This window comes from Pelodiscus sinensis, chromosome 2 (genome assembly GCF_049634645.1).
Source record: "Pelodiscus sinensis isolate JC-2024 chromosome 2, ASM4963464v1, whole genome shotgun sequence".
Taxonomy (NCBI): Eukaryota; Metazoa; Chordata; order Testudines; family Trionychidae; genus Pelodiscus; species Pelodiscus sinensis.
In genome coordinates this window covers 194,750,568-194,774,146 of record NC_134712.1, presented here as the reverse complement: position 1 = coordinate 194,774,146, position 23,579 = coordinate 194,750,568, and the positions used below count along the sequence as shown (strand labels likewise).

The 23,579-nt window shown below is 44.3% G+C and overlaps 1 protein-coding gene across 5 annotated transcripts in view; it reads left to right on the top strand.

The window, feature by feature from the left end:
• WIPF3 (WAS/WASL interacting protein family member 3) overlaps positions 1–23,579 on the top strand; it is a 57,070-nt gene that overhangs the window by 7,684 nt on the left and 25,807 nt on the right. For 3 of the 5 annotated variants that reach the window (XM_075922137.1, XM_075922139.1, XM_006133225.4), the window contains exon 2: positions 6,963–7,109. In XM_075922137.1, coding sequence (XP_075778252.1) covers positions 7,008–7,109 — 102 coding nt within the window. In that variant the 5' untranslated portion in view covers positions 6,963–7,007. Of the gene's footprint in view, positions 1–1,835; positions 1,949–5,860; positions 5,877–6,962; positions 7,110–23,579 lie in introns of those variants that run through there. The other 2 variants (XM_075922138.1, XM_075922140.1) reach the window with 2 other exon arrangements.

Below are 23,579 nucleotides of genomic sequence, written 5' to 3'. Positions count from 1 at the left end.
GCAGAACTCTGCTTCTTAACAGGGAATTTTGTGCTACATAAGCAAAGGCATTTTACCTTGGAGCAATGAGGTAATAGTTCCTCTTTATACATCTGGTGCAATTGCATCTGAAATGTTCCAGGAATACCATTACTAGAAAGATATTAACAAACTGGATACATTTCAAAAATGTTCAAAGACTGGTGGACTGATTTATGAGGAAAAATTAAACCAGCTAAACAAATGTATCTAGGCTAAATTATATGTGCCTGGGGGTCATAATTCTACAAATACTTCCCAGGTGCAGATGCCAAGGAGGTTAAATAATTCTATTTATCCTGGTACAAGATGGTATAGCTAAGAGTAATGGAATCAAATAAAGAAAGGCAAAATTATGCTGAATATCAGAAAACCTTCCTAACAATGAGGGTTATTAGATTATGAAAGAGTTTCCCAAGGGATGAAACACAAGCCTTGTTATTTGGGACACTTAAAATTAGACTGAACAAAGCATTAAGAAATGTACCACCTTTCTTTGGTGGCGAGATGAACTAGAAAACCTTCTAGCTCTTTTTGGTCTCTACAATCTATGGCTTCAGAGTCTGGTACTGCACTGTGAAAATCAATGAAAGTTTTTGTCATTGACTTCAGCAGCACTGGGATTGAACTCTCTCTGCCCATAGTGACTGTGGCTACTTCAGCTTCTCCCTCTCCTCTAATTCCCACAGACTGCCAGCCTTACCCCCTAAGTTTCTTACCCCTGTTTGTTTTTTACAGGGAATACTCAGCCCACCCAAGCCTAAATCAAAAAACGTAATTGTACACATATACTTTAAAACTGCCTCCCACAGCACTCTCACGTTGAATAACAATATTGGTAATAGGGGAAGGAATAATAGATTCCGTATGCTTACCTTTTAAATAACTTTGAAAGGGAAAAATAAATAGTTTGAGGAAAAGAGATGGAGGGTGAAAGTGTTTTGTTTTTTGTTTTTTTTAACAAATGTACTATAGCACTTCTAAAAATATTCACTGAAAACAGAAGCAGCAGTGTGTTAGAGGGCAGAGAGAGAGAGAGAGGCTACATCTAGACTGTAGGCTTCTTTCAGCACAAGCTTTTCCGGAAGAGAGCATCCACACAGCAAAAGCACATCCAAAAAGCAATCTGCTTTTTTGAAAGATAGCATCCAATCAGTGTGGATGTTATCTTGCAATTAAGTTGTGATTACTGTGGATGAAGTGGCCACCAGGACACATGTGCTTTTTCCTGGAGGCCTCTTCTTTTGGGGGGAAAAAAAACCCCTCTTCCCCATCCACACATGCCTTTTTCCAAAAGAGCTCTTTCAGAAAAAGGCTTCTTCCTCGCAGAAAGAGGTTTAGTGCTGTTGGAAAACCCCATGCCTTCTTTCGACTTTCTGTCAAAAGAACACAATAGCTGTGTGGATGTAAGAGCAGTTTTTCCGGAAAAACTCTGCAGTGTAGATATATCGCTGCAAATCATATGATGATCCCTTAAGGAGTTTCCTTCTACCTTGACATTAGCAATTTCCTATGCACGTTTCCTTTTAGGTTTGAGTTTATTTAGCCTATAGTATGGATATTCATTACCAAGAATACACACTAATTATTATCTGAACACACAATCCTTTGTTTTTCCTACCCACCCATCATTAGTTAACTGAGTGAAGTGCAATCTCTAACCAAGGAATCAAGCTAGCAAATGTGTGAGTGAAAGTATGAAAGACTTTATTGCCTCCTACTAAGAGAATATGCTGTACCAATCACACATTAATGACATAAGTAGAGAAGAGGTTCACTTACTGTCACATAACAATCCTATTCACTTACATTTGCAGGTCATATAGTAATGGGCCTTTATCTTAAGAGCAGTATAAAGGCTGCACCTCTGCACAGGGCTGGCTCTAGGCACCAGCAATTCAAGCACGTGCTTGGGGCGGCACATTTCCAGGTAAGCAGCTGCCCCTAGCAATGTCCAGCCCTGTCCAGCCCTGCTTCGCCCTGCCAATTTTAAATGTCCAGCCCTGTCCAGCCAGGCTCCGCCCCGCCCCACCCCGCCCTACCGGCTCCAGCCCCCTTCACCGGCGAGAGACCGCTCCCTGCCGGCCGCCCAGCTCGCTGCGCCCACCCCGCGCCCATCTGGCTCTGCGCTGCCCATTCCCTGCACCTCCCCTGTGCCCCGCACCCTGCTCCCCTGCACCCCGGTCCCCCTGCTCTCCCAGTTCCCTGCGACTCTCTTGCTTTGTGCCCCCCTTACACCCCGCAGCCTGCTCCCCCTGATCCCTGTGCCCCTCTGGCTCTGTGCCGCCTGTTCTCTGTGCCGCCCCTGCACCCCAGTCCCTGCACCCCTCTGGCTCTGTGCCCCCTCTGCACCCTGCAGCCCCTTTTCCCTTCACCCCTCTGGATCTGTGCCCCCCATTCCCCACACTGCCCCTGGACCCTGATCCTTCTGCCCCTCCCGTTCCCTACATCCCATTCCCCATGCCCACCCTGCACCCTACTCCTTCCAATCCCTGCATCCCTCTGGCTCTGCGCCTCCTGTTCCTCATGCCACCCCTGTACCCCCTCCCCACACTGTTCCCCACACCCCTCTGGCTCAGTGCCTCCCATTCCCCATGCCCCTCTGGCTCTGCTGTCCCTGCACCCTGCTAACCCTTGTGGGTCGGGAGTGAGGGGTGCTTGTCTATAGGGAGGGGCTGGACGGGGCAGGGAAAAGGCTGTTGTGACCCAGCAGTGAGTGAAAGGGGAGGGGGAGTTTACTTAAAGCGCCTTTGCCTTTTATGGAAAAAAAATAATTAAAATTATATTTGCTATTTATAGGGCTAAAATGCTGGGATGAAAATGAAAACAAAAAAACCATTGCAAACGTGTAAAAGCCAACAAAAAAGGGGCGGCCAAAAATTTTTTTTGCTTGGGGCGGCAAAAAACCTCGAGCTGGCCAAGCCTCCGCAGTCCAGTTAGGCAAAATGGAATTTTACATGCATATCCCGTTGCCTCTGCACATTCACATTAGAACCAGTTTGCTGCACATACTAGTCATTGTGCTGGAGACAGGTGAACACACAGACTATGTCTAGACTGCAAGCCTCTTTCAAAAGAGTCTTTTTCGAAAGATACTTTCTAAAAAGCCTCTTTCGAAAAAGAGCGTCTAGACTACAACCAGTACTTTCGAAAAAGCAAGTCACTTTTTCGAAAGAGAGCACCCAGGCAGTCTGGATACTCTCTTTCGAAAAATCACAGAGCATTTTCAAAAAAAGGCGTTCTTCCTCGTAAAACGAGGTTTTCCGCGGTCAAAAAACTGCCACATTCTTTTGATTTACTTTTGAAAGAACGTGGCAGCAGTCTAGACGCAAGGGAAGTTTTTTCGAAAAAACCCTTTAGTCTAGACACACCCACAGGGAACTGCAGGGGCTCTGAAGAGGGCTGCCAGCTAGGGATTCTGAGCCGGGGTGTAGGGTGGAAGCTGGAAGGGGTGCAGAGTGTGAAGCTGATGAGGGGTATAGGATAGTCAGTGAATAGGCTTTTAAAATGTCAAGCCAGGAAGTAATGAACTTTGATTTACATTTTCTTCTCCCATGTCTAAGTGCCCCCCGTATGTTTTACCACCACTGCCATGCAAATGGTCTGTAGACCACCCCCCAAAAAAGGGGGTGTTCTGTTTTCACTTGGAGAATATTTCCCAAACCCAATTCATATTGAAAATATAAAGCCAACAGTTGCAGAGCTGAAAAAAAATGAAACCGAAACACTATCAGTGGATCACACTCATTGCCTCTACAGGCATACTTCTGAATGATTTAATTGAGGAAGAGAGGGATTACTATACTCGTGGCTTTTTGTACCTTACAGTAACATGGTTGAGCTGGGAAAGCAGCATTTCTACTTAGACAACTTATCAGAATATGATAAACAATTGTAACCAATCACACTGCAGAGCATCCCTGAGTTTTGTAGCCCACCAGTCCCCATTGACAGTGTTCTTTATGTACCATGAGCTGGGAGGTTAGTGATGTAGGTGCTTCAGATTCTAGTCTTTGGTATGTGCCCAAAAATCACTTGCCAACTCCTTTAAAAGAAAAAAGCTATTCTGCTAGATCTGGCAGAAAGAAAACATGCAGGGTATATGCTTTAAACAGGTATCATAAAAGATTAACTTGACATGGTGGCAGTTCAGTAGGAAGGATACCAGGTTACTCTGGCATTGTATGTGGGCTAACAGGCAATTCAGTGCAGGCCTGTAGATACAGTAGCCAGAGCCAAATTCTGGTGCTCTCTGGTCTCGTTGGGATCCCTCTACATTTTTCTCCTGTGGCTGCATCACACCTGCGGTTGCTACTGAGGACCTCTTGCCACCAATGATATGTTTCTAGACCTAGTCTTCAGCTTTTGAGGTCTGACCTTTCCTCCCCAGCTAACTAGGCTACCACCACTTTCTGTCACCCTTACCTACAACCAACTGGGTCTCTCCTTGTTGGCTCTCTCTGTGTCAACTCTGTCCATTGTGTTTGGCATCATGGAGGTCTCTACTTGCTGAAATAAATTACTAGTGTTACTAGCATGACCTGTGGGCAGTGTCTTGCTTCCAGCTCTTGCTGGAAGGGGATAGACTCGGAGGTACCTCTAGTGAATCAGCAGGGTCGCTACAACACTGAATCCTGAAAAAAAGACATTGTTTAATCTAAATTCCTTGTGCCAATTAAAAAAATAAGTTGCTAGGACCGCTACTCCTGATGCAGGGGATTTGTCCCATCTCATGGATTCACTTGTTTGTCCCACAGCAGAGCTTTTGCTCTATTAAAAGTAATGTGATGCCAAACTTGATTAATATGGCCTTTCCTTGGATGACACTGTGACTCATCAACCCTTCGGTGTCACCAGATAAGGAGGTTACTGGAGTGTCCTGATCCTGGTATGTACGTTCTGGCTCACCAAAGAATGTGCAGTGAAGTTCTAAATGGCAGGCAGGTCATACTGGTCATTAATATAATTGTGAAATGTATGTACCGGTGCTATGTAACGAATTATTTATGTGTACTGTAAAGAAGTCCTAAAGTCCATATCAGGGTAGAGTTGACCAACACATTTTCTATCAGACAAAAGATGTTTGATCACCTGTCTCTCTGTTCGCATGTAGATTAAGTACACTCCGCGACCTGCGGAGGCTTCACTGTGGCTTTGCACTATTCAGCTTCCTGTGAGTGGGGCCAGCAGCCCCTACTGGCCCCATTCCTGGGAAGCTGGTGTGTAACCATAACAGGAACCAATAAGTTAATGCTTATCGGTTAACTGTTTAAACGGTTACAATTTACATCCCTAAAACTTATACAATGGCAGTTCCATTTACATATGATGGGAATGTGAAATAAACAGGGAGGCAGCACACCAGAGAATAAGCCATGGGGGCCTATTATGAGTCTGGGATATAAGGAGAAGGTAAAGAAGACACCTTTTTTATCAAGGAGTGCAACTACATTCATGAAAATGAGATCACAACCAGCCTTGGACTGAAATTCTGCAAAGGATATATGGGGCGAGATAAACTTCTTTAGGCAGCAGGTTAGCCAGTTAGGTGTAGTCTCTAGGAAGTATGTTATGCTTTTCTTTAATATGTAACTTTTTGCTCCCATTATCCCTACTCACTATCTCTTGACTCTTCGGCAGTAAACTTATTGTTGTTTTCACTGTAAATACACCTCAGTGCTGGAATAGCATACAAGCTGCTGATCCTGAAATGTATCATCCATGCTGGTGTGTAAGACATTCCTTTGGGAACAGCAGGCCTGGTATTTACATGAGTGTTCAGTGGAGAGAGGGCTGAATGCTACAGGGCAGTGCTTCAGGTGGGGATGGGGACTGAAGTGTGCTACTTGAGAAGCAAGGTAAGGGCTAGCATTCCCAGAGGAGAATGCTTGGGTGAACAGGTTGGTAGACTCAGCTAGCTAACACCCATGTAAGCACGGGAAAGTTTTCTTCATGTTGGAGGCAAGTTGGTAACAAGGCGGCTCTCAGACATGAGCACCCTGAGAATGGTCACAGCCATTACTCTACTAAATCCAGCTAGGAATTTTAGAACACACGGATCTATTTTTCTTAATAAATAGTAAGAAAAGTCAAGCAGCATTTCACTGAGGCTCATGAAATAGAACTATGGAGAGCTCCATGTTAAAAAACAAAACAAAAAACCTCAACAGCCCAGGCCCATGCACCAGAGTAAATCACGCAAAACAATAATACTAAACTGGATCCGTGTAAAAGATTCAAATTTTATATTTATTTTAAAATTATTTGTATGATGCATTTGCTCAATTTTTGCCATCATCCTGAACCTGCAGTTCTCTATTTGTAAATTAGTACTTTATTGGAAAATATAAAAATCCTTTTTTTGGATTTATTACTAAAATTTCTGAAAATGAATTGAATTTTTTTTAAAATCAGTGATTCTGTTCATGTTGGAGTAATACCTGAAATTTCTGGTGCTTGCTGTGCTGTTCTTTGAAAGTTGTACTGCACTTAAGTGAAACTCTGTTCTGGAAAGATATTTCTTTGTTATTCAGTCATGTCCTTTGAGTCTAATACAAAAATTAAAAAATCTTACAGAGTTCTTCATTTATCTGTAGAAATACAAAATTCCCCTTTAAAATGGAATTTCATTCCAATAAGGGCTTCAAGATTTGTCTCATTGTAATTTATTCTTTTCAGCATAATTGCATTTCAAGGCTGAGAGCAGGATAATCTCATAGCTGAAGTTGTACAGGTTGGCATCTGTACATTTAGAATTCATGGAAACTGTCCAGCTATGTGAACTAGCTCTTTAGATGAATGTTATTATCTAATATCTATGAGGGCTGTTCATACTGTAGTACTACAAGCTGTAGGGTACAAAAGCCTTCAGTCTGCTGAGAGCCAGCAGTTTGGCAGTGACTGCTCTGCTGTTTTCGGTATGTAAGGACGTTTTTCCCTCCCAGGAATTCAGCTGGAATTATAACGGAGTGAAGCTAGAAACTTGACAGATGCCTGTGCCACCACCGCCTCCTCCCCCTCTACCACCACCTCTCCCGTCTTCTGCAGGACCACCTCCAGCACCTCCACCATTGCCATCTTCGTTACCTCTGGTAAGGTCTATGTCTCAGTTTGATTAGTACAGCAGGGTGATAATAGCAGTGGGAAAGCCTGCAATATTTTGGGGCAAGTGTTTGGAGCAAGCACCTAGGCCTGTTGCTTTTGTGGGTGCGTGCATGCAAATTTAGCATTAAGGAATACTCCCCAAAACAGAGCTCAGTTTTAATTTGACAATGTGCATGTGGGAAGTGTTGATTTCTTCCTTAATTTTGAATAGCTTGCATTAGGGCCTATAGTATTTTATCCAGAGATGTTTTGTTTTCTGGGGATACAGCACACGATGCTTTTGTCATGCACACGTGTATAGCTACTATCTGGAACAAATCACCTGGTTGAATGTCACCAAGCAGCATATGTGCCCTGGCAGTGAGTTGGGTGATGCCCTGGCTGGAATTCCACGTTCTTATTGTACTTTGTTTAGGTTGATCCTTGGGGATGTTTCTTTGGGCCCTTTTTTTGTATGTTGCAATCACTTGTTCATGGGGTGTTTCATGGGTGGCAGATATAAGAGGCAGGGAAAGGCATTGCTATCCCAAACTTCCAGGCTGGGCCCACCCACACTCTGCCCCCAGCCCTTCAGCCTGGCTCCCCTATTCCCTTGGGGCTGCCTGGGATTCACACCAGCCTTCCTGGGGCTAAGGAGGCTGGGCTGGGTGCTGCCCATTCTCCAAGGCCAGAGGGGCTGTGTGTTGTGCGTTCCTATCCTCTCCATGCTCTGGGGAAAGCTGGAGCCACGCATCTCCTCCTGCTCTCCCCGTGCTGCTGGGGCTGCATGCTGTCTGTACTCCCAGGGCTGGGGCTATGTGCCACCCACTGGGAGAAGGGTGGACAGACCCTTCAATTCAGGGGCTTGGCTCCCATGGGGGCGCTGGATAGCAAGGACAGGGGCTTGGGCAGAAGGGGAGGGGCTGTGGGTTTGCCTTCCCCAAACTAGGTTCACCCATCGCCCATGGGGTGTTTCAGCCTTGAAGCTATGACAGCAGAGCAGTGGTTCTCAAACTTTTTGGCACCCTGCTCAACACAGACTTGTCTGCAGACCGCTAGCCAGCCACCTATGATGACAAAATGGGTGCAAGAGCAGGCTGGAGGGGGGGGGGGGGGGGCGCAGGAGTGGGATAGGGTTGGAATCTTGGCAGGAGGGGGATATGTGAGGGGGATAATGCTGCTCTCAGGCACTGCTCCCCCCTTTGTTCCCATTGGCCATGATTCCGGCTCTGCAATTCCTCCAGTAGGGAGGATGGGGAGAGGCAGTGTGTGAAGCTACTTCTTCCCCCCACTAGCTGGATACAACCCTCGAGGATCACCCTCACCCCACAGCTGGAAGCCAACACTCCAGTCTCGTGGGGGGAGGGCCACTGGACTGGAGCGTCAGCGCAAGCTTCCCGTTGCAAGAGAGGGGTGAGCCCTGAACCCGCAGCCCACCTGCAAGACCTCACAGACTGGTATTGGTCCACAGACCACACTTTGAGCACCACTGCAGTAGAGAGTAATTGACAACTATATTCAAGGCCCAGCATCTTTGATTTACTTGTACGCTTCCTCTGCCACTGCATTAATTTCCTACCTCTGTAGAAACAAGTGCCTACCTCTTTCAAAACAGGGTTTGATTTATTTTATACCTTCTGGTGCTGGCTGTTATAAATACATACTTCAGCCTCTTGAACTTCCCTTTCATGGTCTGGCATCCACACCCATTTTGTGAAGGACTCAATCTGTTTTATCTGATTATGTTTCACCTTTGTCCTCTCTTGGGGAAACATTACCTTGTACCTTCAGGATTTGCCACTCCATATTTTAAGGAGTTCACAAACTGAACCATCTTGTAAAACCATCAGAAAGGTGCAAAGAGATGAAGGGAAGGGACTCAGGGCTGTGCTTGAGCTAAAAACATAGCGATGCAGGAATTCTGGTTTCTCTGGTTTAATTTTGACCCTGAGGCAGATTGACAGGAGTTTTCACGTCTGTGTTACTGAGGTTTGTCACATAAAACCATAACTAGACACCTAAATGAGTGGTGTCAGAGTGTCAGGGGGCAGACTCACCACCATGATGCCTCCTGCTGGTATCCCTGGGAATTAGCTTGTTAGCCCGCAGGGCACCTCCCTTTGGCTGGTGTCTCTCCGTGTCCTCGCTCCAGGCTCTCCATTCCAGTCCCCTATTGCTCCTAGACTGCAGTGTCCTCTTTAGGACACTGCCCTCCAGCAGTGCCCACTCCAGTGTCTCTCAGCCCCCTTCCAGGGTGTGTGTGTGTGTGTGTGTGTGTGTGTGTTTATCAGTCTCTACACTCTAGGGTCCTTCTCTCCCAGGGAATTCCCAATTCTCCTATACCCCCTGGCTGTGTCTCGACTGGCAAGTTTTTCCGCAAAATCATCTGCTTTTGCGGAAAAACTTGCCAGCTGTCTACACTGGCTGCTTGAATTTCTGCAAAAGCACTGACGATCTCATGTAAGATTGTCAGTGCTTTTGCGGAAATACTATGTTGCTCCCGTTCGGGCAAAAGTCTTTTTCCGAAAAACTTTTGCACAAAAGGGCCAGTGTAGACAGCAAAGAGTTGTTTTGCGCAAAAAAGCCCCGATCGCGAAAATGGCGATCGGGGCTTTTTTGCGGAAAAGCGCGTCTAGATTGGCCACGGACACTTTTCCGCAAAAAGTGCTTTGGCGGAAAAGTGTCCTGCCAATCTAGATGCGCTTTTCCGAAAATGCTTTTAACAGAAAACTTTTCCATTAAAAGCATTTCCGGAAAATCATGCCAGTGTAGACGTAGCCCCTTTGTTTCAGTGACCCACTGCCAGTCTTCATCTGGCCCCTGCCTCAGGGGCAAACTGCAGTTTGTAATGGCCACTCATCATTGGCAAGGGGATGTGGACCTGCTGCCTTTGCCTACCCTGGCTGCCTCTCTGCAGCCCTAGTGCACTCGGGCCTTGCTTCAGGCCCTGCAGACTGGGAGCTTGCCTGGCCAGAGCTGCTCCAGCTCTGCCTGCCTTTCCAGCACTGCTGTCTCCAGGAAGCTTCCTTGGCAGCCAGGTCCCACCTGCCTCTCTTTGTCTCCCAGAGCCCTTATTTATACAGCCCACAGTTGGGCCCTAATGGGCAATATCAGCCTCAGCTGTGGGCTTTGCTCCCGGCCCTCTCCCAGGGCTGGGTTTTAGCCTTGAAGGGCCAGAGACCCTGTCACACTGAGTAAGTTAATGCCCACAATTGCCATTGAAGTAAATACATGTGCTCCTCTTTTAACACTAGCCACCTATATTTAGGCATCTACCTTTAGGCATTCCATTTGAAAACTTTGGTCAGATATACAAAGGGGCAGATCCTCAGCCATGGCCTAAGTACCCATCGTGTAGGAAGTGTTCCTGTGTGCATGCATGTGTGTGCAAAAGTAGCTTACAGGTCAGCATTGCACTCCTGGATCCTGATAAAGCCTGTGCAGAGCCAGATTCCCAGCACTGAAATAAATTACTCCAGGTGCCTGAGAACCCAGCCAAAGCGATGTTGGGCTATGCCAGTTTTTCCCAGCTACAACATCAGCAGGAATGGGTTGTGCGATAAGAGGCCCTAGATCCGGCCTCACCATGTAGATGAACTAGCAGGCACCAGGCTTTAAGGGGCACCAGATTAGATGGAAGTGATTTTTTTTCTCTAATTAAAAATATATTGAATACGTTTTCTGTTATAAATGTCAATATCAAATGTGGTACTTGTAAAATAGCGCAACCTTGCCATGTCAGAAGCTGTTATTTATTTCATCTTGTGGAGCATGGCTGTGTATGTAAAAACAGTTAAAATGTGTCATGGCATAGCTTCAAAAGAGTGCTGCCTGGGGGCGGGGTCTGGCAGTTCAGTCATTCTCAGTAGCCCAGTGCTGGCCAGTCCTATAGCTGAGTCAGTGTGGCTCGCCACTTAGTAAAGGCTGCTCAGCCACCCGCAACAGCTGTTCTGCCAAATCATGAGCCATGATCCCGCAGATGCTGTGCTCAGGGAGAATTTGTATAGTGTTGGACTTGAACAATTTGGTAAGATGGAGGGATGTCAGCATGTAGACAACTACACAATGTAATCGATAAACCTGAGTTTATCGGTTAATCTTGTCACTGCATGTATTTCTACCCCCCCCCCCCCCCCCCCCGGCTCTGTATCAGAGACAGCAAAGGAGGGAGGAATGGGAGCTGGTGCCTGTGAGGAGCTGGCTTAAAAGCTGTCTCCCCACAGGCACTGGATCCACCTGTCCCCCCTCACCCTTACTCTGCTGCCTCTTAGAGAGAGACAGCAGTGCAGAGGGTGAGGGGGGCAGGCTAGCGCTGATATGCACGGAGAGAGGCTTTCAAGCAGGCTCCCCGTGTGTGCCTGGTCCAAAGATCCACCTGCCCCCTCCCTTGCTGCTTTCTACAGAGGTGGCGGGGGGAGGGGCAGGCAAGAGCTGGTGCTTAAAAGCTGGCTTCCCCCCCAGCACCAGCTGCATAGTGCTACCTCTCTCCCTCCCCCTGGGCGCTGCTTCTATCAGAGGTAGCAGCATGAGGGGAGAAGAGGCTGCCGTGAAGCAGCCTCTGTCTGTAACGGGCCCGAGCTCCCCATGGACTGCTCCGCAGCCCACAGAGCAGCCTCTGTCCGTGGTGAGCCTTGGCCAACCATGGACAGAGGCTGCTTCTCAGCAGCAGCCTCTGTCTGGGAGGTCTGAGCTCCCTGCGGACAGGGGCTGCTGCCACCCCATGCTGCTGCTTCTGTATCAGCACACTGAGATAGTTTTTTAAACTGTACAGAGGCAGCAGTGCGGGGTGATAGGGGGCTCCCCAGGAGTGGGGCTGGGGGCGCACTGGCTGCCGGCCTCATCCCTGGGGACTGTTGAATAGTTGTGAACCACTAAGATTTCATGCAGTTACATGACTATCAATTATGCAATATCTTACATCCCTAGTAAAATGCAGTAGATTTGTGCAATGAAGTGAAGGCTATTTCACGACTACTTCCAAGACATGTTACACCTGAAGGTGTACTGAAGTTTATTTCTGAACACAAACTAACTGGCAGCTTTCCCAACATCTTCAGTGCTCTTTGAATTCTCTTGAATCTTCCAGTTTCTGTTGCTAGTGGGGAGGGTAGCTTATCATTTTTAACTTTGAAAAAGGCCAACCTTCATTCTTTCATGCTGAGAGAGAGACTTGTCAATAGAACAAGAAATATCTCAGTAGAACACAAAATAACTTCAAAATTTTGTCTCAACTTTGCTTCCACAAATTGACAAAGCATGAAAAGCAAAAGTTCTAAATGTTTACACAAATCAATTTTTCCAGTGCAAAAGGGTTACAACTCAAAAAGGGATTTCATTCAGTATCAAGGAGTAAAGATTTTCTTAGTTTCCCCCATATCAGTTCCTTTGGAAGGAAGAGTGTTGCAAAAATGCAATTGTTTATAGTGCTGACCAGAAACACAGTGTACAACTGAAAATGGTTAAAACTTGGAAGTGTCAGCTACTTCTAAACAGTTTACCTTATATAGTATAATTGTGTTAGGATTAATGAAAAGTAGAAAGAAATCAATAATTTTTATTTTTACATTGCTCGTTTCAAATGCCAAGTAAATAAAGGTAAAACTTCATTCTAGATGTCTCATTTTTCTCTATATTGAATGTGGGAGGACACCAAAGTCATAGTTCTTGGGCGCCAAAAACCCTTGGGCTGGTCCTGTCTAGATCAATTCCATGTGAATTCCTGTATTGGGGTGATCTTATGGCTGATTATAGTGTCTTAGGGACAGTTTACACGAGAGGAACAATGCAAAGTGTCTATATCACACTTTAGAATCTGGCCCTAAATGTCCACTACAGTTAAGAGATCACTACTCAAGACCAGTTGAAGGCAGTTCTGTGGCAGACTGACGGGCTTTTTTCCTGGGGAGCCATGGCACCTCAACGACCCAACATTCTCAGCAACCTTCCTCAAAATTATTCCTCTCCAGAACTAATCATGTTCTCTGGCAGACTGGTAATTGGCCTAATTTTACTTCAGTGTAAATCTCTCTTTTGCTGCCCTTCCTGTGGTAGTTGCAGATCCCTTCTGAAAGAATGTGTAGCTAAGGCCCAACTAAATGTATAATTCTGCTTTCTGCAGTAGGTCTGGTTTCTGCCTCCTGTTACTTGTCACACATGGCACTATGTCTGTTGGGAAAACAGAAGCATCTCAGACACAAGGAGCTTTTAGAATACGCAACAGCTGGCTTCAGTCAATCCATACTCTGCTTCCAAAGGATTTACATTTTGCCCTGAATTTTGCTCTCTGTCTCTTGCCAGAGAATGCTAACATCTTCTCATCATTTCACTTTAATGAATTAAAGAATATATTTCTAATTTATAAAGCACATTTGGTACATTAGCTTGTCCTTTGCAATTTGGAAAATCTTCCGGCACAAGTGTATAATTGAAAGGGAGAAAATGAATCCTGCATAAAGAGTTAGGAAGGCAGTTCTGTGAAAGATTATTCTGGCATAACCATGAAGGAACTCGTCTCTGCTAAAGTTGAATCAGAGAGAAGACTATGTTTAGGAGATGCTCAATATCTAGTTAGTTCTACAGAAGCCAAATGCTGACGTAAGGTCAAAGCCCTGTTACAACTGTAGAGCTGGCAAAAGGTATTAATTGGGGAATCCATAACAAATAGCTACTGACCCTAGATTATTTTTTCTAGGAAGATATTGTCTAGAAGAATTTGGCATCTGTATCTTACAGCTGCTAAAACTGCCCAGCTGTTGCTACAGCTGTTAAATTTACTGGGGGAGAGTGGAAATGATAGGCAGTAACAGAAAAGTGCCATTGAAACAAACAAGCTTTGCCTAGTCAACACACACAGTTGTGAGTCTACACACATACATAGACATAAGTCAAGGGGGTAATTTTTATACCAGTTTACTTAAAGCAGCACACGTTTTGTATGTGGACAAACATAAGCCCAGCTCAGACTCATACAAGAGTCTCCACACACACAAATGTTCCATCAGTTTAATTAAACTGGTGCAACTTCTATGTGTAGACAAGCCACAAGGGCTCTGTTTAGTATTTAAATACCCTGCATGCCATTATATGGGATATGAAATTATATTTTTAAAAGAGTCCTGGATACTTAAACATGGACCTCTGTAGTTTTCATCTTTGCTGTTACTAAGGGGAATGTGTCAAGTTGGCCATCAGAATAAGGGAAAAACCAATAAATAATGGATATTTTATTTTTAAAAATTATCCTGGAAGATCTTGCATGGAAGTTTTATGTTGGCATTTCATCTAGAAGATAGCTTTTATATGGTGATGAAATAACACTTGTAAAATGTCACTATGCTTTGCTGCTAGTTAATTAGGTGAACCCTGCAGAGAGTGAGTCCATGCGATTGTGTTTACACATATCAGATGGCATTTCTCAGTCAATTATTTCCCACTTTTGTTCTGTCACAATGACAAAAACAAGTAATGGATTCAGGAGAAGACTAACCAAGGGAATGGAAGGATGCTGAAGAGTTAAGGGGGTGAAGAGCTGGACTGGCAGAAGAGGAGATTGTTCATATAAGATGAGTGGGGACAAAAAGAGACTGAACACAAGGAAAGTGTAAGAACAGAGAGGAGGACTCAGAACTGTGTTTTGAAGAAAAAAAAATGTAGAGAAAATGGCTGAAAGAGAGCAGGGTTGTTGGGTTCAGTCTGGTGGCTCTACAAGTTTGGGTGGGTGTTTCTGAGAATCCAGTATTTTCTCATTTCTACTTTGCAGCAATCACCCTTTTTTCCTGTCTTTTTTTTTCTACCACTGATGGATTGAAATGTGGCTCCATCAGCTTTTTTTGACCTTTTTGCCACTCATGCCTTATGATCTTATTTGTGTAATGATCAAGAAGTACCTACTTATGCAACATAGTTAGAAAAATCATGGTCAAGACCATGCTACACCAATTTTATTAAATGTCACCAATACTTTGGAGAAGATTGGATTACGCTGGCCACTTGAGATGTCAGTAACTTCTACCACTAAGGGTGAGTGAAATAGTTACTACATTACTTACCTGCCTGTATATTTTATCAAGATCTCATCTAAGATAAATCTGGATCCCTACTTACGCCACAATTCTCAAAGATTTTTGAATCTTTCCCTTTCTCCAGACCCTGAACTGTTGTTGGCTTTGAGTCCTTTGCAATTTTAATGCCTTCTTTGAATCAGAAGAAAACTAGTTTGGTTTAGACTAGTTTTTAACTCCTCTTGAGCTTGCATATACTCTGATATGAATGCTTGGACTATAGAGCTATGTTGTACATTTTTCATATCTGGCTTTTTTTCCATTTCCTTGCAATTCTGTCTTACAAGCAGTCACAAAAAATGGAAATGACACAAAGAGGGAATTCAAGGCACGTTAGGAAACACCTGTGCCCAACAGCTGAAAAGCTACTGGCTGCCTGAGCATGTAATAAAACAAAGCTTTCAAATGGATTTTTGACAGGGACTGTAGGAATATACAAGCAGCAACAGGTGTAGGTGCTGCTTGCTTGTAGTTGTAAGATATGCTTGTGGCACTTTTATATGTCTGACACAAAATGTAAATATAACTGATGGGAGCAAATGAGCATCACTTTGTGTGCCTGCCTTCAGGGGTCACAGATAAAACTAAGGGGGAGTTGTAAGGAAAAATAATGATGGGGCATAGGTTCAAGCAGTGGCTTAAGGCATATTGTCCCTACAGGCTGGATTGACTGCCAAGTGCTCTCCCATCGACACCAGCACTCCACCAGAATGAGAAAAGCAAACAGAGTTGATGGGAGAGTGTCAGCTGTCGACTCACTGCAAAGACATCTTGGTTTGCCTAGCTGAAGTTGCATCACTTAGGTTAATGACTCGCTGTCGAGTAGACAGGGCCTTATAGAATATTAAATCTGGGTCCTCCAGCTGGAAAGTTTGTCCTCATACTCCAATAAAACTGAAAGAATTACATTTCAGTTAAACTACCTAACCTTTCTGTTTCCTGGGCTCTTTTTCTATTGAAGGGTATGTTTTTTAATTTGGTAGGAGATGGGTTTCCATAAAAGCCCATGATGATGTTAAAAACAGGCACTGGTCTCAAAGTAGAAGCATTACAAAGATGTCATTGTTGAAAGTTTTAAGAGTTGGCTTTTGCTTTGATAACCTGCTATTTGTTTTTAAAGTGCAGTGGTCGGTTTACTTATCTGCTGCATGTGTCCACAGGCATGCATTTCTGATATTGGTGCAATTGACATCTATTAACATGTTGAGAAACTTTGGAAGTGTATTGTATGTACTAGACCCTCATATTTTGTTTAATGGTTCAGAATAGACACTTCTGAAGTTTAGGAAGATATTTCTCTCTCTTTCCCTTCAGAATTAATGTTGTTCTGTATAATGAAGTGGCAGGGCAGAAATAAACCAAAAAGACACAATGGCTCGTATAATTAAAGCCAAAAGAATTACACCAAGAGTGTATTTGGCCCATTGTTACATAAAATCAAAGGCGAAAAATGTTCTTGCTTCAGGAAAGCATTTAGTTAGTGCAATGTAAAAATTTACATTTTGCATTACTGTATTTCAAGTATCACATGGCTTAATTATAACTGTTCCTGAATTCTTATTTAATGAAATAGAGTTAAGGGAACTTTACAATACCTGCTAAACATATGACAATCTATTGGTTTCTTCAGCTGGCTATTTTAGCTCACTTTCTACTTTTGCATTAAAAAGCTCAGAGGAACAATTCCCCTCTATATAACAGTGTGGTAAATGCTTAATTTTACGGAGAGAGAATTTCCAGCAGCAGTGGGGGACTTTTTCCTCCTTCTCTTTCGTGCAGTTGCTATGTATTGTCAGAGGAAACCTTGTAAGCATGCTTAAGAAAATTGAAAAACTACAGTGTTACCTCTGAAGCTGTGGGGGAGTTGTTCTGCAGTTACTGTTTTTGTATTGCTTATGTATAGAAATTGAAGTAATATATGTAAAACAACATAGTTGAATAGCATGGTAATTTACTGCCTTTTATGCATTTTGTATATATCTTTGGGTACCTTAAGTCACGTACATGACTCATCTAAGTTCTGCATATTTCTTAGTGTTCTTTGATTAGCTTTTTTAAGAGATTCTCCCAGATGTAGAGGTGAAAGATACTTTTTGGTCATAATACTTTTTGGCAGTGTCAGACCTTTTGTGTTTTAAATAGATGTCAACTTTCTAGGAGTGATCTATTACCAGCTTTGGTTTGAAATCTTTTTTCAGGTGGTTGCATTTTTTTTTCTGCAAAAAGACTCTTAGATGCAGGAAAAAAACCCTCTCTTTCCAGTTTGAGGTGACTTTGTTGATGCTCATCAGAATCCAAAGGTTCTTTATGACGTGATGCACTGCAGTCCCTTTTTACTAAATTTTGAGGTGAATGCAGACCGTGCAGAAGAGTGGAATAGGGAACTAGGCGTACAAGTCAAATGAGGACCTGTTGCAAGACAGTTTAGTGCATTATCAGTAGGCAGTTCTGATTGTACTTTAGCCTTAACTTCCTAATCTACAGACTAGGACTTGAACTACCACTCAGTTTTTAATCCCCAAGGTATATATTTTGCTCTGTGTTTTTATTCAGACTTTAAACAGACTCCTGAATCATAAGATTTCCCAAATCCTCCAGTATTTGGGCATATGTAAATTATGCTTATTATATAAAATGCTGCTTGAATTTGTTTGTCTTCAGTAGCTGCAGAGAGGCAGGCTGGATTGCTGTAAGGCTTGGACCTTTTGGCACAAGGAGCTAAATCCATTGAACTTGTCGGGTTCTCCAGTGTTTTCTGTATTAACTCTAGAGGTGGGATTTCTTGACCCACAGTCATCAAGTGACAAAAGAAAAGTGATTTTTTTCTTTATAGACCAGTCACCATTGGTATTGCCATCTTTTTTTACTTTATCAAAAATATTGTGATATTTGGTGGTTTTCTTAAAGCTGCTCCAGGGGACAAACTGATTATATGAGAATCTCAGTTTTCACTTAAAGGGAAACTTCCAACCCTTGTTGTAGAGTGGGGGTGGGTAATAATTTCTGCTGGGGGGGCACTCCAAGATTTTGATAAGAGGTCAAGGGCCTCACTTTTCTGTGGAGAGGGTACAGGGTCTGGGACAAAAGTTGGGTACAGAAGGCAGCTTCTGATAGGGGACTGAGGTTCAGGAGATGATCTAAGAGGGAATTCAGATGAAGGAGGGGGTTGTGATCTGGGACTAGAGATTAGAGTGCAAGATCTGGGAGGGGGTATGAGTGCAGGAGAGGATTCTGGCCTGGGGGAGTGGTATGTAGGAGGTGGTACAGGATCTGAGAGGAAATTGTGATCTAGGGCAGGGTGTGTGTGTGTGTGCAGAGGGCTTGGGAAGTGTCCTGAGACAGGAGGGGCGTGATCTGAGGCCGGAAATTGGAGTGTGCGAGGCATTATAAGGAGTTACCTTGTTTGCTGTTTTTTTTGTGTGCGTTTGGATTTCAGTTTGCCTTTGGTAATGAAAACTAGCTGAAGTCAAAATAGCTAATTCAGCTTTTGGCGTGGTCTACACAGCAGGAAGTTGAAGGAAGAGCACTCTTCCTTCGACTTCCCTTACTCCTCATACAATGAGGGTTACAAGAGTCAGAGTAAGAAGTCCTCCAGCTTGACATTATTTCGAAATAATGGCTTGCTGTGTAGAAGTGCATATTGAAGAAACATCACTTATTCTGAAATAATGCTGCTGTGTAGACGTACTGTCGGTGTCTTGAGTATGTAGTCCATTGTGCTTTTATATACTATAGGTTGGACCTCCCTGGTCCAGCAGCCTTGGGACCTGACCCATTCCAGATGAGGGATTTTGCTGGACCAGGGGAGGTCATTCTGCCCTCCCCCCCACCCGCTATTAGCTCCCCCAGACATGGCCTGGGTGCCAGCTTCCCAGCCAGCTCCCCACTCCTCCCCTCCCACCATTCTGCCAGTCCCTCCACATGCAGGGCTCCTGGTCCCACTGGGAAGTTCTTCCAGGAGGCAGCAAAACTGTTGGATTTGTGGTTGTGCTGCCAGGTGGCAGCTTCACTCTGACTCCTGGCCCCATTGCTGGGTAGCCCATCTGTCAGGCTCCTGGCCCTGCTGCCTTCCTGTCCCACTGGGCAGCTGCACTTCTGGGCAGTAGCCCAGCTGTTGGGTCCAGTTGTGCTGCTGGGCTCCCAGCTCTGCCACCAGGCAGCCCTGCTGCCTCCTGGCCCCACCGGGCAGTATTCCCATTAGGTGGCAACCCTGCAGTCGAGCTCCTGCTTTCCCCGCCACTGGACTCCAGCCCCACTGCAGGACTCCCAGCCGCCAGGCCTCCACTGGGACACTGCAGTCCTGGAACAGTTCCCCGAGCATTTGAGAGAGGTTCAACCTGTAGTACAGTTGGAGATGATCTTCTCGTAGATAGTGCTGTCAGCATACAGGTTGTAACCACTCAAACTGGGATAGTTGTGCATACCCAATTGTTTGATTTTTTTTAAATAGTAGAAGAATCTGGAGTTATACTTCTTTTGTAGTCATGTTGACCTGTTATATGTCATGCCACATGAAACTGTAATCTCTCTCTCTCTCTCTCTCTCTCTCTCGTAGTTGTAGCTTAAGTAGGGAAATATGAATGAAATGCATCCCAGGATACTCAAGGAGCTGATCGAGGAGGTATCTGAGCCTTTAGCTATGATTTTTGAAAAATCATGGCAGACGGGAGATTCCAGAAGACTGGAAAAGGGCAAATATTGTGCCCATCTATAAAAAGGGGAATAAGAACAACCCAGGAAACTACAGACCGGTCAGTTTAACGTCTGTCCCAGGGAAGATAATGGAGCAGGTAATTAAGGAAATCATATGCAAACATTTGGAAGGTAATAAAGTGATAGGGAATAGCCAGCATGGGTTTGTGAAGAACAAGTCATGCCAAACTAATCTGATAGCTTTCTTTGATAGGATAACGAGCTTTGTGGATAAGGGAGAAGCGGTAGATGTCATATACCTAGACTTTAGTTAGGCATTTGATACGGTCTCGCATGATATTCTTATTGATAAACTAGGCAAATATAACTTAGATAGGGCCACAATAAGATGGGTGCATAATTGGTTGGATAACCGTAGTCAGAGAGTTGTTGTTAACGGTGCTAAATCCTGCTGGAAAGGTATAACAAGTGGGATTCCGCAGGGGCCTGTTTTGGGATTGGCTCTGTTCAATATCTTCATCAACGATTTAGATATTGGCATAGAAAGTACGCTTATTAAGTTTGCAGATGATACCAAGCTGGGAGGGGTTGCAACGGTTCTGGAGGATAGGGTCATAATTCAAAATGATCTGGACAAAATGGAAAAATGGTCTGAGGTAAACAGGATGAGGTTTAATAAAGAGAAATGCAAAGTGCTCCACTTAGGAAGGAACAATCAGTTCCATACATACAAAATGGGAAGCGACTGTCTAGGAAGGAGCATGGCGGAAAGGGATCTAGGGGTCATAGTGGACCACAAGTTGAATATGAGTCAACAGTGTGATGCTGTTGCAAAAAAAGCAAATATGATTCTAGGTTGTATCAACAGGTGTGTTGTAAGCAAAACTCGTGAAGTCATTCTGCCGCTCTACTCTGCACTAGTTAGGCCTCAGCTGGAGTACTGTGTCCAGTTCTGGGCACCACATTTCAAGAAAGATGTGGAGAAATTGGAAAGGGTACAGAGAAGAGCGACAAGAATGATTAAAGGTTTAGAGAACATGACCTATGAAGCCAGGCTTCATGAACTGGGCTTGTTTAGTTTGGAAAAAAGAAGATTAAGGGGGGACATGATAGCGGTTTTCAAATATCTAAAAGGGTGTCACAAGGAGGAAGGAGAAAATTTGTTCCTCTTGGTTACTGAGGACAGGACAAGGAGTAATGGGCTTAAAGTGCAGCAGGGGAGGTTTAGATTGGACATTAGGAAAAAATTCCTAACTGTCAGGGTGGTCAAATATTGGAATAAATTGCCAAGGGAGGTGGTGGAATCTCCCTCTCTGGAGATATTTAAGAACAGGTTAGATAGGCATCTGTCAGGGATTGGTGTAGACGGAGCTTGGTCCTGCCTTGAGGGTGGGGGGCTGGACTCGATGACCTCTCGAGGTCCCTTCCAGTCCTATTATTCTATGATTCTATGAATACAAAGATAAAACCATGCCAAGATGACATTGCTTTATTTATTTCTGTTTCGACTGGTACAAGGATCTGTACTGTATATATTTGTAGGTGATAATACTCTAGAATGGTGTGTTAATGTGGATCCTGCTGACCTGGTTGTTAGGAAACACACTTCATTTAACCAGCTATGTTCTGTGCAAGGCTGTTTTCTTAATATCCTCAATCATGTTTAATTTCTGACTTCTGTAGAAAGCATTCCAAATTAGAATGGCATATGACTTGTGTATAACTTTTCTGAATGTGATAGGGATGTGAAGGACTAGTTGACTATCCGATAAGCAAATGCTTATCTGATAGTTGACAGACTAGTCACTTCCCCCACCCCCTTTGCTGCCTCTATCAGAAAGAGGCAGTGGCGGGGTGGGGGAGAAAGGATGGGGTACTTCAAAGCGGCAGCACCATGTGGAGCCTGGGGCCAGACCATGAGCTCCACGCAACGCTGCCACTTTGAAACGCCACATGCAGTCTGGGGCCAGCTGGGGTGACCCGAAGCTTCATGTGGCATTTCAAAGCGGCAGCACCACATGGAGCCCGGGATCAGCTGGGTACTCCCCTTTTGACCCAGGCCTCCGTGCAGTGCTGCCTCTTTGAAATGCTGCAAGGAGCCTGACGCTGGGCTCCCAACAGCATTTCAAAGCAGCAGTGCTGCACAGAGCCAGGGGTCAGCAGGGGAGTCCCCAGCTGACCCCAGGCTCCACACAGTGCTTTTGCCTTTGAAGTGTAGCAACAGCCCTAGGGCTATTGCTACACTTCAAAAGCGGAGCTGCCCTATCTTCACTTCAAAGGTGGAGGTGCAAAATGCATCAATTGCTCAATTAGTCAATTACATGCTATTTAACATTCCTAGAATGCAACTCACTGAAATACCACTAGGACATCTACCATTCAAATACTAAAAATACAAATTGTGACTGGTGGAATTGGTAGATTTCAATCAGCCAATTAGTACTGTTCTTACATCTTTTCCATTAAAAAATACTGTGCAATGTCTAGAGTTAAAGTTCTGTACATTGTTGGAATGTGATGTTACCAGAAACTGAAAAGATCTTTTTTCTTCTAATCTTAAACTGATTAGAGTTTGTCACGCATAGAAAAGTAATTTAAAACCCTTGATATGTATTTACATAAGTAACTAGACAAGATGAATCATCTAGTTTCCTTAGAGCATGCCTAAGTTAAATTATGATGTGTTTGTAAGAGGTCGGAGTTATTATTACTATTTATTTGTATTACTGCTGTACATTGGAACCTTCATTATGTACCAGGACCTCTAGGTGTTGTACAAATGCAATATTGCCAACTCCCATAACTTTATTTTGAGTCTTGTTATATTTGACATTTTTTAAAATCTCAGCTTCTGGGAATTATGTCATTACATGAGAATCTCATCTTTCTGGGGGGAGGCGGATGCTAGATCTCATAGGTGGAGAAAAGCTTGATCGTGTGAAACCTAAAGACTCAGATCCAGAAAGCAAATAAAACCCCCTCAGCATTATTCTTAAAAATCTCAATATCTTTAAGCCAATTTTGTGATGGGTGGGGGCATTATGGTTTTTGTAGACTTGAGACTGATGGTACCACAGAGTTCACTTTGCCATCCAACTTGCTGCCCCCCACTGTAGTTGTGAGTCTGGAATGGTTTGAAAGCTTGCTCTGTAGAAAAAAAGAACTTGCTACAAAAGCATAGGCCAGCCTGGTCAAACTTAGATGCCAGAAAGTTAGGCATTTACAGCAAATAAAAGTGGCTCTGTGTTCACATCACTTCTGTTCTGTTAACTAAGCATAGATTTAAATCAGGGGTTCTCAAACTTCGTTGCACTGTGACCCCCTTCTGACAACAAAAATTACTACACATCCCCAGGCCTGAGCCCATGACCCCAGACTGCACAACCAAAGCCTGAGCGAGCCTGACTTTCAAAGTAGGGATGTTAAATTTCACTTAATCAGCTAATTGAGTAGTCTATGGAATTTCCATCGATGACAATAAGGGGGGGGCGCTTGCTATCTCGCTGCACCTCTTCCTTTGAAATGTACAAGAGCCGCCCGCAGCTCCTGTACATTTCAAAGGGAAAGTCCCAGTGGGTTCCCACTGCCTCTCTCCCTTAGAAATGCACAGGAGCCCCCCTGGGGTTCCCCTCTGTGCCTCTTCCTTTGAAAAGTACAAGAGCCACAGGCAGCTCTTATTAATTTCAAAGGGAGAGGAGCAGCAGTGGGACAGGCCTGAGCAGGTCTGTTTCAATCCCCGCTCGCACCGTTTCCCCACTGCCCTCT